Source organism: Gekko japonicus, unplaced genomic scaffold (assembly GCF_001447785.1).
Source record: "Gekko japonicus isolate JY-2015 unplaced genomic scaffold, Gekko_japonicus_V1.1 scaffold3139, whole genome shotgun sequence".
Taxonomy (NCBI): domain Eukaryota; kingdom Metazoa; phylum Chordata; class Lepidosauria; order Squamata; family Gekkonidae; genus Gekko; species Gekko japonicus.
The window spans coordinates 38,372-51,726 of record NW_015162568.1 but is presented as its reverse complement, the minus strand read 5'-3'; the positions used below and the strand labels follow the sequence as shown (position 1 = coordinate 51,726).

At 50.7% G+C, this 13,355-nt stretch overlaps 1 protein-coding gene across 1 annotated transcript in view; it reads left to right on the top strand.

The window, feature by feature from the left end:
* Positions 1-13,355, top strand: part of LOC107106290 (cation channel sperm-associated protein subunit gamma-like) — a gene marked incomplete at its 3' end in the record, with an annotated part of 84,518 nt that overhangs the window by 33,954 nt on the left and 37,209 nt on the right. The window contains exons 15-18 of the mRNA XM_015406417.1: positions 1,059-1,177; positions 4,493-4,706; positions 7,764-7,826; positions 11,137-11,320. Of these exons, the coding sequence (XP_015261903.1) occupies positions 1,059-1,177; positions 4,493-4,706; positions 7,764-7,826; positions 11,137-11,320 (580 nt within the window). The remainder of the gene's footprint in view (positions 1-1,058; positions 1,178-4,492; positions 4,707-7,763; positions 7,827-11,136; positions 11,321-13,355) is intronic.

The following is a 13,355-nucleotide window of genomic DNA, read 5'->3' as shown; positions in this document are numbered from 1 at the left end:
CGGCCACATGACCACGGAAACGTCTTCGGACAGCGCTGGCTCTTCGGCTTTGAAACGGAGATGAGCACCGCAACCCTAGAGTCGGACTCGACTGGCTTTCGAGCAAGAGAACCTTTACCTTTACCTTTACCTCTGTATTTTTAAAGCGGCTCTGAAATGTTATAAGTTGTTCTACGTATATAACGTTAAAATTTTAAAACTAATTTCCATAATATGGGATTTTATAGAACTCATTGAAGTTTATAAAACGTGGTCTGATAATACTGTTCGAGAGTATGTTTACTAGCTTTTATTGTAAAGACGTTTGGTCTAAAATATCTTGTAATTATATGGCAGGGCTTTTTTTGTAGAAAAAGCCCAGCAGGAACTCATTAGCATAATAGGCCACACCTAACAGCAGAAACTCATTAGCATATTAGGTCACACGCCTGACAGCACAGCTCATTAGCATATTAGGCCTCCATGTTACCAGAAGTGTGGCCATCCAGCCACACCCACCTTTTGCTTCTTATTCTGTTTACCTTGTTTGTTGTCAGAACCCAGGGCCTTTTTTTGTAGCAGGAACTCCTTTGCACGTTAGGCCACACACCCCTAATGTAGCCAATCCTAATGAGTGTCTGCTGTTGGGTGTGGCCTATTATGCTAATGAGTTCCTGCTAGGCGTGGCCAATTTGGGAGCCAGCCGGAACTCCGTTCCTGTGCGTTCCTGCCCCAAAATAGCCCTGATTATATGTAATGCATTTTATAGTTGCTGTTTGTATGTTTGGCTTAAGACCTCGGGTCAATGAAGCTAATAAATGAAAGGGAATGGATATTACAGTTCTGTTTCCATAGTTTCAGGGTTTTATAGGTCTTTTCTGTTGAGGTCCGGGAGCTTGAGGGAAGTTCCTTCCTCTCTGGCAAATACTTTCGTTCCCCCCCCCCCCTTCCAGTCCTAGGTAACTGGACTCCCTCTGTTGAATAACATCCACGAGAAGACCAGAAATTCAGCAGGTAAGGATTTCCTTTTTTGGAGCAAACTGCCTGGGCCCATCAGTCTCTCCTCCCCCTTCTTTCAGCTGCTCTATTTAGAGGATAAAGATGGCAATGCGAGGGTGATCAAGAGGAGAGTCCCCCTGCACCACGTCCTGACGTACCGGCACTTGATCAGTGCCCCTTACCACCAGATGACGTACGAGTGAGTGGAACGCCCATGGCGTGGCATCGGCTTTAAACTTGTTCCCTTTTTTTTTTCAGGAATGGTTATCCAGGGCTCTTTTTGTAGAAAAAGCCCAGCAGGAACTCATTAGCATAATAGGCCACACCCAACAGCAGAAACTCATTAGCACATTAGGCCACACCCCCGTGTTACCAGAAGTGTGGTCATCCAGCCTCACCCACCTTTTGCTTGTTATTCTGTTGACCTTGTTTGTGGTCAAAACCCAGGGCCTTTTTTTGTAGCAGGGACTCCTTTGCATGTTAGGCCACACACCCCTAATGTAGCCAATCCTCATGAGTGTCTGCTGTTGGGTGTAGCCTATTATGCTAATGAGTTCCTGCTGGGCGTGGCCAACTTGGGGGCCAGCCAGAACCCCATTCCTGTGCGTTCATGCCCCAAAATAGTCCTGGTTATGCCCGCTTTTGTGAGGCCCGGAAGTACGGTTGCCAGGTGCCTTCCTACTGTCGGCGGGGGGATTTGGGGGGCATTTCAGGGGTGGGCGGAGATGTCGGCAACACACTGACATCACTCCCAGAAGTGACCTCATCGCATCGGCGGCATCGGAGCAACACTCTGCTTTTTGGGCAAAACTCTATGGTAAAAACAGCCCCAAACCACAGAGTTTTGCCCAAAAGGTAGAGTGTCGCCCCCGACATCGCTGACACGATGACGTCACTTCCAGATGACGTCACTTCCGGAAGTGGCATCAGCACGTCACCAGTGTTGTGTGGGGGACGTCTGTTTGCTGGAGCCTGCAAAAATCAGTGGATCCCCCGCCCCAACTTGGGGTCTGGCAAGCCTAGCTGGAAGGGACTGAATAGCCTGTTTGCTTTTCCATAGACTGGAATGTCCTGCCCTCTGCTGTCGCGGTGAAGTGCACGGACTCTGATCTGGGAGAGCCGGGTTTGATTCCCCACTCCTCCACTTGCACCTGCTGGATGACCTTGGGCAAGCCATAGTTCTGTCAGAGCTGTTTCTGAAAGAGTCGTTTCTGTCAGAGCTCTCTTGGCCCCACCTGCCTCACAGGGTGTCTGCTGTGGGGAGGGGAAGGGATAATAAGGATGTAAGCTGCTCTGAGTCTCCAAGTAAAGGGACAGGTATAAATCCAGTCTCCTCCTCCTCCTCCTCCTCCTCCTCCTTCTTTCTGAGCGGTTCCTGCAAACAAAGGTCATTGGTACCACCTATGGTTTTAGGGCTGCCAGCTCTGGGTTGGGAAATCCTTGGCGATTCGGAGGCGGAGCCAGGGGAGGGGAGGGGTTGGGGAGGGGAGGGACCTCAGCAGGGCACAGTGCCACAGAGTCCGCCCGCTCTGTTGTCTGGAGATCCGTGATAATAGTGGGAGATCGCCAGGCCCCATCTGTGTAGACTCGATAGACTGTGAGCTTGGCCCAGCTCTTCAACCAAGAGAAAAGCTTTCTCATGTGAATTTAGGCTTTTCTGCATTTTTGTTTTCCTCGCTTGTAAGTTCCTATTTCTTTGCGTTTGCGTTGTTGGTTTTTGTTCTGTGCGTGTGTTGCTCCCTCTAGTGGTCGATTCGATATCACAACAGTTTATGTCCAGCATAGAAACCTACAGCTTAAATCTGCAGGGAGATATGCCAGACATAAACTGCAGGGAGTTTGTTATGTATTTATTTGATTTATCCCTCGCCCTCCCCTCCGAGGCAGGCGGAGGGCATAGGGTTAGTGGCGTAGGGGGATCATTCAAATATGGGACCCTGTTCCCCCTGCCCTGACGTGGTATAGTCCAAGAACCGCTTCACTGTCTGATTCTGTTACATGAAGAAACTAGCCTTCAGGGCTCTTTGTGTAGCAGGGACTCCTTTGCATATTAGGCGACACCCCCCCAATGTAGCCAATCCTCCAAGAGCTTACAGAGCTCTTCTTCCAGGGGCTACTGTAAGCTCTTGGAGGATTTGGCTACATTGGGGGGGTGTCGCCTAATATGCAAAGGAGCTCCTGCTTCAAAAAGAGCAACGCTTGCGGTACAGTCCAGGTGGGGGAGGCTGGCAAAGAAAACAAGCTGGAGCGTCCCAGAACACACTTTTTGCCACATGCTGGTATAAACGGCTTCTACTTGGACATTTAAAAAGTAACACCGGACCCCTTTCAGGCCAAAAGGCAGAAAACGACAATGATAATACTGTACAGCGGGGTCCCCAACGTGGTGCCATGGTGCCCACCAGGGCTTTTTTTTGTAGAAAAAGTCCAGCAGGAACTCAGCATAATAGGCCACACCCAGAAACAGAAACTCATTAGCATATTAGGCCACACCCCTGACTGCACCGCTCATTAGCATATTAAGCCGCATTCCCATGTTACCAGAAGTGTGGTCATCCAGCCACACCCACACACCCACCTTTTGCTTCTTATTCTGTTTACCTTGTTTGTGGTCAGAACCCAGGGCTTTTTTGGTAGCAGGAACTCCTTTGCATGTTAGGCCACACACCCCTAACGTAGCCAATCCTAATGAGTTTCTGCTGTTGGGTGTGGCCTATTATGCTAATGGGTTCCTGCTGGGTGTGGCCAACTTGGGAGCCAGCCGGAACTCTGTTCCTGTGCGTTCCTGCCCAAAAATAGCCCTGGTGCCCTGCCCACCAGCCCCTTCCCTTGTGCCCGCCAGGCGTGTTTAGAAATCGGCGGGACCACGTGGGCCTTTTGCCCAGCGAGGCTTCCAATCGGTTGTGCCGATTTTTAAAAGCACCGCTTTGGCGGCAGCTGCCAGCACAGCACAAGGAACTTCACGGTGTGACTGAAGGCAAGCTGAGGCAGCCGTTTTGTGGCAGCCATTTGGTGGCTGTGCCCACCGCACCGTCTCAGAATCCCAAAGGTCCTGCAGGCTCAAAAAGGTCGGGGACCCGCTGCGGTATGCAAAACAAAATATCGGGCCACACTACAAATTAAATGAGCTTTCCCCCCTGGTACCCCTGAAAGCAGGTGCTTCGGGAGAGGTTGAGATGGGATTCCGACGGATGTTTAGGAACCCCCTTTCTTGTTTCTTTGCTCCGTTGGTGCAGTGGTTAGGAGCGCGGACTGTAATCTGGGAGAACCGGGTTTGATTCCCCTCTCCTCCACATGCAGCTGCTGGTGTGACTTTGAGTCAGTCACAAGTTCTGTCAGAGCTGTTCTCTCAAGGACAGTTCTCAGGAGAGCTCTCTCAGCCCCGCCTACCTTACAGGGTGTCTGTTGTGGGGAGGGGAAGGGAAAGGAGTTTGTAAGCCACTCTGAGACTCCTTCGGGTAGTGAAGGGCGGGGTATAAATCCAATCTCTTCTCTTCTTCTTCTCGATCCTCAGTGGAAAAGAATACATCCAGTTCACCCACCGCTGCCCGTTTGCCGTGATGCGCATTGTGGACCAGCCTCTCCCGCAGCGCTTCACTCGGATGGAGAATTACCGTGCTGAGCCGCCGAACGTCATGGACCCCACCATGTTCCACGACCCGAAGTCACTGGCCGTGTACCAGGGCCTGATCTTCCAGCTGCTCTGGCTGCACTCCGCGTACAACAGAGTGAGAACAGTGTTGGGGATCCCTACAGCCCACTGGAGTGTGCGGGGGCATCTGCGTGCGCGGGGGGCGTCACTGGTCCCGACTCTCCCACAGCCTGCGGGAGCCTAGATTCCAGCTTATAGTTTGTTACCATGGGCGATTTCGCATTGGCTTTTCCCTCCGCTGTTTTACCAAAGGTGCAGCTCAGAACCACATTCAGATACCCCAGGGCAACGCCATAATGACTGCGAAGTCACCCCTGAATGACCATAAATCTATGCAGAAGGGCCGATGATCAAAGAAAGCAACAGTGGCATGCAGTGCAGAGGGTACCATAAAACCCAATGACTAAAGAAAGTGAAAGCGGCAGGCAGTGCAGAGGGTACCATAAAACCCGATGATCAAAGAAAGCGACAGCGGCATGCAGTGCAGAGGGTACCATAAAATCCGATGATCAAAGGAAGTGAAAGCGGCATGCAGTGCAGAGGGTACCATAAAACCCAATGACTAAAGAAAGCGACAGCGGCATGCAGTGCAGAGGATACCATAAAATCTGATGATCAAAGAAAGCTACAGCGGCATGCAATGCAGAGGGTGCCATAAAATCCGATGATCAAAGAAAGCGAAAGCAGCATGCAATGCAGAGGGTACCATAAAATCCGATGATCAAAGAAAGTGAAAGCGGCAGGCAGTGCAGAGGATACCATAAAACCCAATGACTAAAGAAAGCGACAGCGGCATGCAGTGCACAGGATACCATAAAATCCGATGATCAAAGAAAGTGAAAGCGGCAGGCAGTGCAGAGGATACCATAAAACCCAATGACTAAAGAAAGCGACAGCGGCATGCAGTGCACAGGATACCATAAAATCCGATGATCAAAGAAAGCGAAAGCAGCATGCAATGCAGAGGGGAATTTCTGTTCCAACGTGGGTTTGTTCAAACAACAGACGGAAAAGCCAATGCAGAATCTCCCCCTGTAGTCCTAAGAAGAGCTACACCCTTCTCATCGAAGCCAGGGGCCTTGAAAAAGGTGTAGCTCTCCTTAGGGCCGTTTCAGAGGGTAGCCGCGTCGGTCTGCCGTGGAAGAGCTCGATTTGAGACCACCGGCAGCTCAGAGACAAGCAGGATCAGAGATCTCCGCGTCCTCCTGATATCCCATTCGGAAGGCGGGAGTGGTGTTGCAGAGAAGGAACTCAGGAAGCAGTGGCACAAAGCACATTGGGATCAGCTGAATGAGGGGGGGGCGGGAAATTAGCCTCTGTCGTGAGAGAGGAATCCTGTGTCCCTATTCAGACCTTGAGGGAGGGAGTCCATCGTTCCGAATCTGTGAATTCCACGTTCAGCCATCTCTCACGTTGTAATCTCCCCTTGGAGCTTCTCTGTCTGAAAATTGCCTGTTCTCGTCTTGAGTCCTGAGAATGTCCATTTTCAGCTTATTCTCGGGTGTTTCCTGAGAAATTTTAAGAGCCAGGCTGGCAGAATCTGTGTGTGTTGGGGGCCACTTATCTCCAAGAACTTCCTGCACGGCATCCCCTTCTCCAAAGAACTTGGGCTGGTATATATGGGGGTAGGAGGCAGAGGCACAAAGCACATTGGGATCAGCTTGATGAGAGCAGAAGAGCAAATGCCTGGGGGCGGGAAATTAGCCTCTGTCCTGAGAGAAGAATCCTAGGTCCCTGTTCAGACCTGGAGGCTGATTTGGCCATTGCTCCCCCTCCAGGTGTCTCAGACCTAGAGTTTCCAACTCTGGGTTGGGAAATGCCTGGAGATTCTGGAGTCTGGGGATGTCGGGGTTTGGGGAGGGGGAGAGACCTCAGCAAGGTATAATGCCACAGAGTCCAAAGCAGCCATTTTCTCCAGAGGAGCTGTTCTTGGTTGTCCGGAGATCATTCGTAATTGTGGGAGATCTCCCGGTGGCGCCTGGAGGCTGGCAGCCCCACGATCTGGTATCTGACCCACCCCACCCCAAAATGAAAACATAGTTGCCAACTTCCAGGTGGGCAAACCACCAAACAAAACTGTACAAAAGCAGGGCTATTTCTGGGCGGGAACGCACAGGAACGGCGTTCCGGCTGGCTTCAGAGTTAGCCACACCCACTACAGCCAAAACCTCTGCGTGTGTGGCTACAGAGGGAAGGCCTGGAGAGTGACCCCCCTGGCAACTCCGAGGTGGGTGAGCATTTAAATGCCTCCCCGTGCCTTCCCTGGCCTGTCCAAGGGCCAGGTTGCCCGGGCTCCCCGCAGCCGCAGGGTGCTCAGGCAAGCCAAGGGAAGGTATGGGGGTGTGGCCGAATATGCTAATGAGCTGTGTTGTCAGGGGTGTGGCCTAATATGCTAATGAGTGTGCTGTTGGGTGTGGCCTATTATGCTAATGAGTTCCTGCTGGGCTTTTTCTACCAAAAAAGCCCTGTACAAAAGTATTAGACAACAAATAGTGCCCTTAAAAATTACTTCTTTTTTTTGTTACAATCATTTTTCACAGACGTTCTCAACCACTCCCTCTGTGTCTCCAGACACAGTCACAAAAGAAGCGACCACGGATCACCTAGGTTGCTGTCCGTTTCCTCTGACTCCTTCAGGCCGCCGTGTCAGTGGTGGAGCCTGTTTTTGGAGGATCCGGGAGACGCGGGGGAAATTGGGCAAAGCTGCGGGTCAAAATGCGGCCGCACAGCAAATAGTGGGAAATTGACGCATACAATCGGGGGGGGGGGGAAGAGTGAGGGCGGAGCAGCGGCTTGTGGGAAATCGGTCTCAGTCTATCTTGCTTCAGTTTGGCTTTTTTTGCTGGGCTGTGGGGGCTGGCGCTCTCCCGGAATCACATCTGATCTCCAGACTACTGAGATCAGTTCAGAAAATGGCACCTTCAGAGGGTGGACTGCGTGCCATTATTTCTCCACCGAGCTCTCCGCCCTCCCCAAATTGCCCCCCCCCCGGCGTCGCTCCCAAATCTCCAGGAATTTCCCAGCTTTGAGCGGTCAGCCCTACTTTCTGCATTCCTAGGCGGGAAGAGCAACCGTTTTGTTTCCTCTTGTTTTTAAACTCCATTTTTTTTGACTGAGCCACGTCTGTCCCTAGCCTTACGCGGACCCCGTCCATGACCCCACGTGGCGCTGGTGGAAGAACAAGGAACAAGATGCGGTAAGGAAACGGTCTTCCTACAGAAGTCTCGGGAACACAGTTCCCCTCCCGCTGGTTAATTTAAGCCCTTGTCTTAAACGGGGATGCTGCTAAGGCAGGGGTCCCCAACCAATGCTCCCTCTAAGATGTGGAGTCCTGTGAGCAAAAATTACTACTCTGCTCAGTTCAGCTAACAGTTGTCCGATTGAAAGGTGTAACTGTTAGCAAAGAGCTGTGGAAGAAGTTATCTGAATTTAAGAACACCCTTGTGGTTGACTTTATTGCACAAGAACGCTGAACTGAGACCTGTTTGATAAAGAAACTTCGAAACGAACGGTAACTCGGGAGGTTCGTCCGTTCATCTTGACGTCATCATCTTCTGTTTGGTGGCGCCCTATTGTTGAAAAACAAGGATTAAAACATCATGAAGCTCATCAGTACTATTGTTTAATTATTGTCTATTATTCTTAATTGTATGTTCTTGTAATTCTAGAGACAATTGAGCACGTTCTGTTATCATGTCGATTTTATCATGAGATTCGTTCTACATATATTACGCCAATAATTGTCGCCTACCCAGGCCGGTCAAATCAGTTTTATTCTACTCTTCTTTTAGCTGATATTTGTAATGAAACTACTGCTAAGGTAGCAAGATTTTGCGCTGTGGCTATCCTAACCAGACAGAAGACTATTACTTCTTAGGAAATTTTAAAATCCACGTTGTCTTAACTAAATTTTTTACCTGTACCAACTGTCCGGGTGTATTTTACTATATGTAACATTTTAAGGTATTTGCTGATCTTTGATCGTAATAAATCAAATTGAATTGAAAAAAATTCTACTTTGTGAGCTACTGGCCTTAAAGCTGAGAGCGAGCGGTTTGGCTGCTGCATCAATGAGTTGGCTCTGGAGCCCTCCTTCCTGAGCGAAGACAAGAATGTGTGAGCCGGAGGCAAAAAAAATTGTGAGCTAGCTCACACTAGCTCAGTTTAGAAGGAAGACTGGTCCCTGACCCTTTTTGAGCCCGAGAGCACCTTTGGACTTCTGAGACAGAATGGTGGGTGCAAGCACAAAATGGCTGCCGTAAGAGGCGGAGCCAAGAACAAAAGCGTCAGGGAGTGAGGTCGCACATAACTCTGATAGGAACTGTTTGACATCTCAGGCCGGAGCTCTGGTTAACAGGATGCCTTTTAAACGGGCATGTTTTTCTGTAGTACTTTCTCGCACATGCTCAGCTTACCTTCAGTCTCGGGCACTGATGGCCGGCTGAGGTTTCTGCTTGCTGGAGGGCACTGATGGCTGGCTGAGGTTTCTGCTTCTGATGGCCGGCTGATGTTTCTACTTGCTGGCAGGCACTGATGGCCGGCTGATGTTTCTACTTGCTGGCAGGCACTGATGGCCGGCTGATGTTTCTACTTGCTGGCAGGCACTGATGGCCGGCTGATGTTTCTACTTGCTGGCAGGCACTGATGGCCGGCTGATGTTTCTACTTGCTGGCAGGCACTGATGGCCGGCTGATGTTTCTACTTGCTGGCAGGCACTGATGGCCGGCTGATGTTTCTACTTGCTGGCAGGCACTGATGGCCGGCTGATGTTTCTACTTGCTGGCAGGCACTGATGGCCGGCTGATGTTTCTACTTGCTGGCAGGCACTGATGGCCGGCTGATGTTTCTACTTGCTGGCAGGCACTGATGGCCGGCTGATGTTTCTACTTGCTGGCAGGCACTGATGGCCGGCTGATGTTTCTACTTGCTGGCAGGCACTGATGGCCGGCTGATGTTTCTACTTGCTGGCAGGCACTGATGGCCGGCTGATGTTTCTACTTGCTGGCAGGCACTGATGGCCGGCTGATGTTTCTACTTGCTGGCAGGCACTGATGGCCGGCTGATGTTTCTACTTGCTGGCAGGCACTGATGGCCGGCTGATGTTTCTACTTGCTGGCAGGCACTGATGGCCGGCTGATGTTTCTACTTGCTGGCAGGCACTGATGGCCGGCTGATGTTTCTACTTGCTGGCAGGCACTGATGGCCGGCTGATGTTTCTACTTGCTGGCAGGCACTGATGGCCGGCTGATGTTTCTACTTGCTGGCAGGCACTGATGGCCGGCTGATGTTTCTACTTGCTGGCAGGCACTGATGGCCGGCTGATGTTTCTACTTGCTGGCAGGCACTGATGGCCGGCTGATGTTTCTACTTGCTGGCGGGCACTGATGGCCGGCTGATTTTTTGCTTGCTGGCGAGCACTGACGGCTGGCTGATGTTTCTGCTTGCTGGCGGGCACTGATGACCGGCTGATGTTTCTGCTTGCTGGAGGGCACTGATGGCCGGTTGATGTTTCGAGCGCTAGTGAAAAGGTTTTGTCCTGGTAGTAGCTGTTGGTCCCTGCCCCCACAGCTTGTTTGTGTCATGGGGGGGTGGTGGAAAGAGACAGTTTGGCATTGGATTGAAGCCAGGGAAGAAATCAGAAATGGGGGGGGTTGCATTGGGCAGAGGGGGCAGGAGAGCTCGCTGTATGCTTTTCCTGATGCTGCTGGAAAGATACACACAGTCCTTGTCTGCTCTTTTAAGCTCAGCTCTGGGCAAAACTGTCCAGAACATGCAGTCCAGTGGTTATTTTAAAAAAGGGCACTTTTTCCCTTTTGCAAACCAAGCTGAAAAGGACTGTCCCCCCCCCCCCGAGGATGAGAGTAGCACGAGGGGTGGCGTTACCCCCTTTCCTCCTCATGCTGTTTTCCTGCAGAAAAAAGGTCACTTCCAGCTGCTTTCGCACCCCTCCTTGCCCTTCCCCAGAAGTTGCAGAAGCAGGATAAATGACGCAACATGATAAACGTTGGAAAATAAATTATGCACTTGAAGAGACTTCCACCACATCCTCTAGCTTTTCTGCGTTCTCACTTTTTTCGCTTGTCAGTTCCTGTTTCTTCAGGGGTTCTTTTTCTGTGTGGCGTGTGTTTTGCTCCCTCTAATGGCCAGTTCGATATCACAGCGGTTTACGTCTGGCTGAAAAACCCCACAGTTTAAATCTGCCGGGAGATATCCTGGACAAAAACCTGTGTGATATCAAATCGACCACTAGAGGGAGCAAAATGTGCGAAACAGACCCCGCACAACGGAAACAGGAACTGACAAACAAGGGAGATGCGAATGTGGATAAGCCTTTTCTACGTGCTGCAGCTTCCCTTGTTTTGGATGATTTGGGTGCAGAATTTCACCTCCCCATGAACTCCATGAATTTCACCCCGTGAATTTCACCTCCCACGGATAGGATGGATAGTAAGCCTAAATCGAGCACGTTCCCCCCCCCCAATAAACACACACCTTCTGCTTTCCAGGAGTATTACTTCTACGTGGCGGGGAACAGGAACTCTTCTGGAGGCGTCTACGTCGACATGGACCAGTATGTCAAAGTCTACAAAGTGAAGGCCCGGCATAAGCTGCCCCCCCAAATCTACCTGGACAAGAAGAACGCCTACACCTTCTTTGTTTTCCTGAGCATCAGGACAGCCAAGCAGAGCTGTAAGTCACCTGGAGGGGGGAGTGTTCCACAGGGAAGATGGCAGGATCTGTCATCGATGGTCTATGGCCTGGGGCCAGCATACCTACGAGACTGCCTCCCCCCAGCTTCTCTGGCCTTAGTTCTTCTGGCCCAACATTTCTGGTCAATTGTCCATCAATGGCCTGAGCTGGATTAGTCATCTGATCGTTTTATGCCTACATGGTATTTTATGATATTTATATGCAGAGGTCATTTCATAGAAAAAGAGGTTCAGGAGCTCATTAGCATAATTTATTAGCATAACTCGTTTGCATATGTCACACCCCCGGACATCGCCGGAAGTGTGTCAGAAGGCAACACCCACTGCTCAGGCTCCACTGGACTGTTTTGGATTGCAAGCTATTGGGGGGGGGACGTGCAGATCTGTCCTCGCAGAGGAGGGAGAGCTTGTACGTGAAGGCGGGCCAGGGGGGGCCTCTGCAACTTATCTGGCTGCTTCTTGCTCCTCGTGGCCCGACTGAGGGCTGCTGGGAGCAGGGGGCGGGGCTTGTTGCATGTGCCCACCCCTTGGGCTCCTTACTGCCGGAGCTCCGCTCCTGTGCGCTCCCGCAGGAAATGACCCCTGTTTATATGTAATTAAAAACTTTAAGTGTATTATTTAACTGCTGTACACTGCCCTGAGCCCATCTGGGGAGGGCAATATATATATCTAATAAAATTAATAAAATAACTCAGGGAGAAAGTCGTCATCACTTAGAGAGAGATAACGTGAGCCCTGGGTGCATAACACAATAGTTCTACTTCAGCAATGTGAAGTTGGATTTGAGAGTTTTGGTGCCTCCTGAGCCCCTTCCTCCCTCTCTAACGCCTGGTTTATTTGTTTTATCGGATTTATGGATCGCCCACCCTGCAAGCCGTGTGACAGGCAACCCCTTTTTTTCCACAAGCCACGCATGCTCCATGTGGAATGGGGCTACCAACCCTCCTGGTGGGGCCCGAAGGTTTCCTGGAATTACAGCTCCATCTCCAGACGACAGAGATCATTTCAACGGGAGAAAACGGCTGCTTTGGAGGGCGGGCTCTGTGGCCTTGTACTCCTCTGGGGTCCCTCCCCTCCCCAAACCCCGCCCTACCCAGGCTCCGCCCCCCCAAATCTCCAACCCAGAGTTGCACCTGTTCAATTGACTGTGTCTTTTAAATGACCGGCGTTGGACAGACGGCACTGGCTGCTTTTTGTGCTTGCGTAGCTCATTCCGTCTATTCGAGGGGAACAGATTTAGAGTCCAGCGGCACCTTTCAGGTCAACAACGGTTTATTCAAGGCACGAGCTTTTGTGTGCACGCGCACTTTTTCAAACACAGTGGAATGAGAGGTAAGGTTCAAACTTACCGACAGGGGCTGAGCAACAAATTAACATGTCACATGACGAAGATGTTTGAAGACCTTTCTCCTAAATATCCTCCCGACCATCTTAGCCAAGCAGAATACTACATTATAACATATATATTACCCTTGACCGAAGAACGGTTTTTGTTGTTGTTCAGTCGCACAGTCGAGTCCGACTCTTCACGACCCCATGGACCAGCTCCCGCCAGGCCCTCCTGTCTTCCGCCGTCCTCTGAAGTTGGCTCAACTTCATGTTCGTTGCATCTATGACACTGTCTCACCATCTCATCCTTTGCCGTCCCCGTCTTCTTTGAACTTCAGTCTTTCCCAGCATCAGGGTCTTCTTCTCCAGTGAGTGCTCCCTTCTCATTGGGTGGCCAAAGTATTTGAGCTTCAGTTTCATTATCTGGCCTTCCAGGGAACAGTCAGGGTTGATTTCTTTTAGGATCGACTGATTTGATCTTCTTGCTGTCCAAGGGACTCTCAAGAGTCTTCTCCAGCACCATAGTTCAAAAGAATCTATTCTTCGGCGCTCGGCCTTCCTTATAGTCCAACTCTCGCAGCCATACATGACTACTGGGAATACCATTGCTTTGACCATGCGGACTTTTGTTGGCAGAGTGATGTCTCTACTTTTTATCATGCTGTTTAGGTTCGCCATCACTTTCC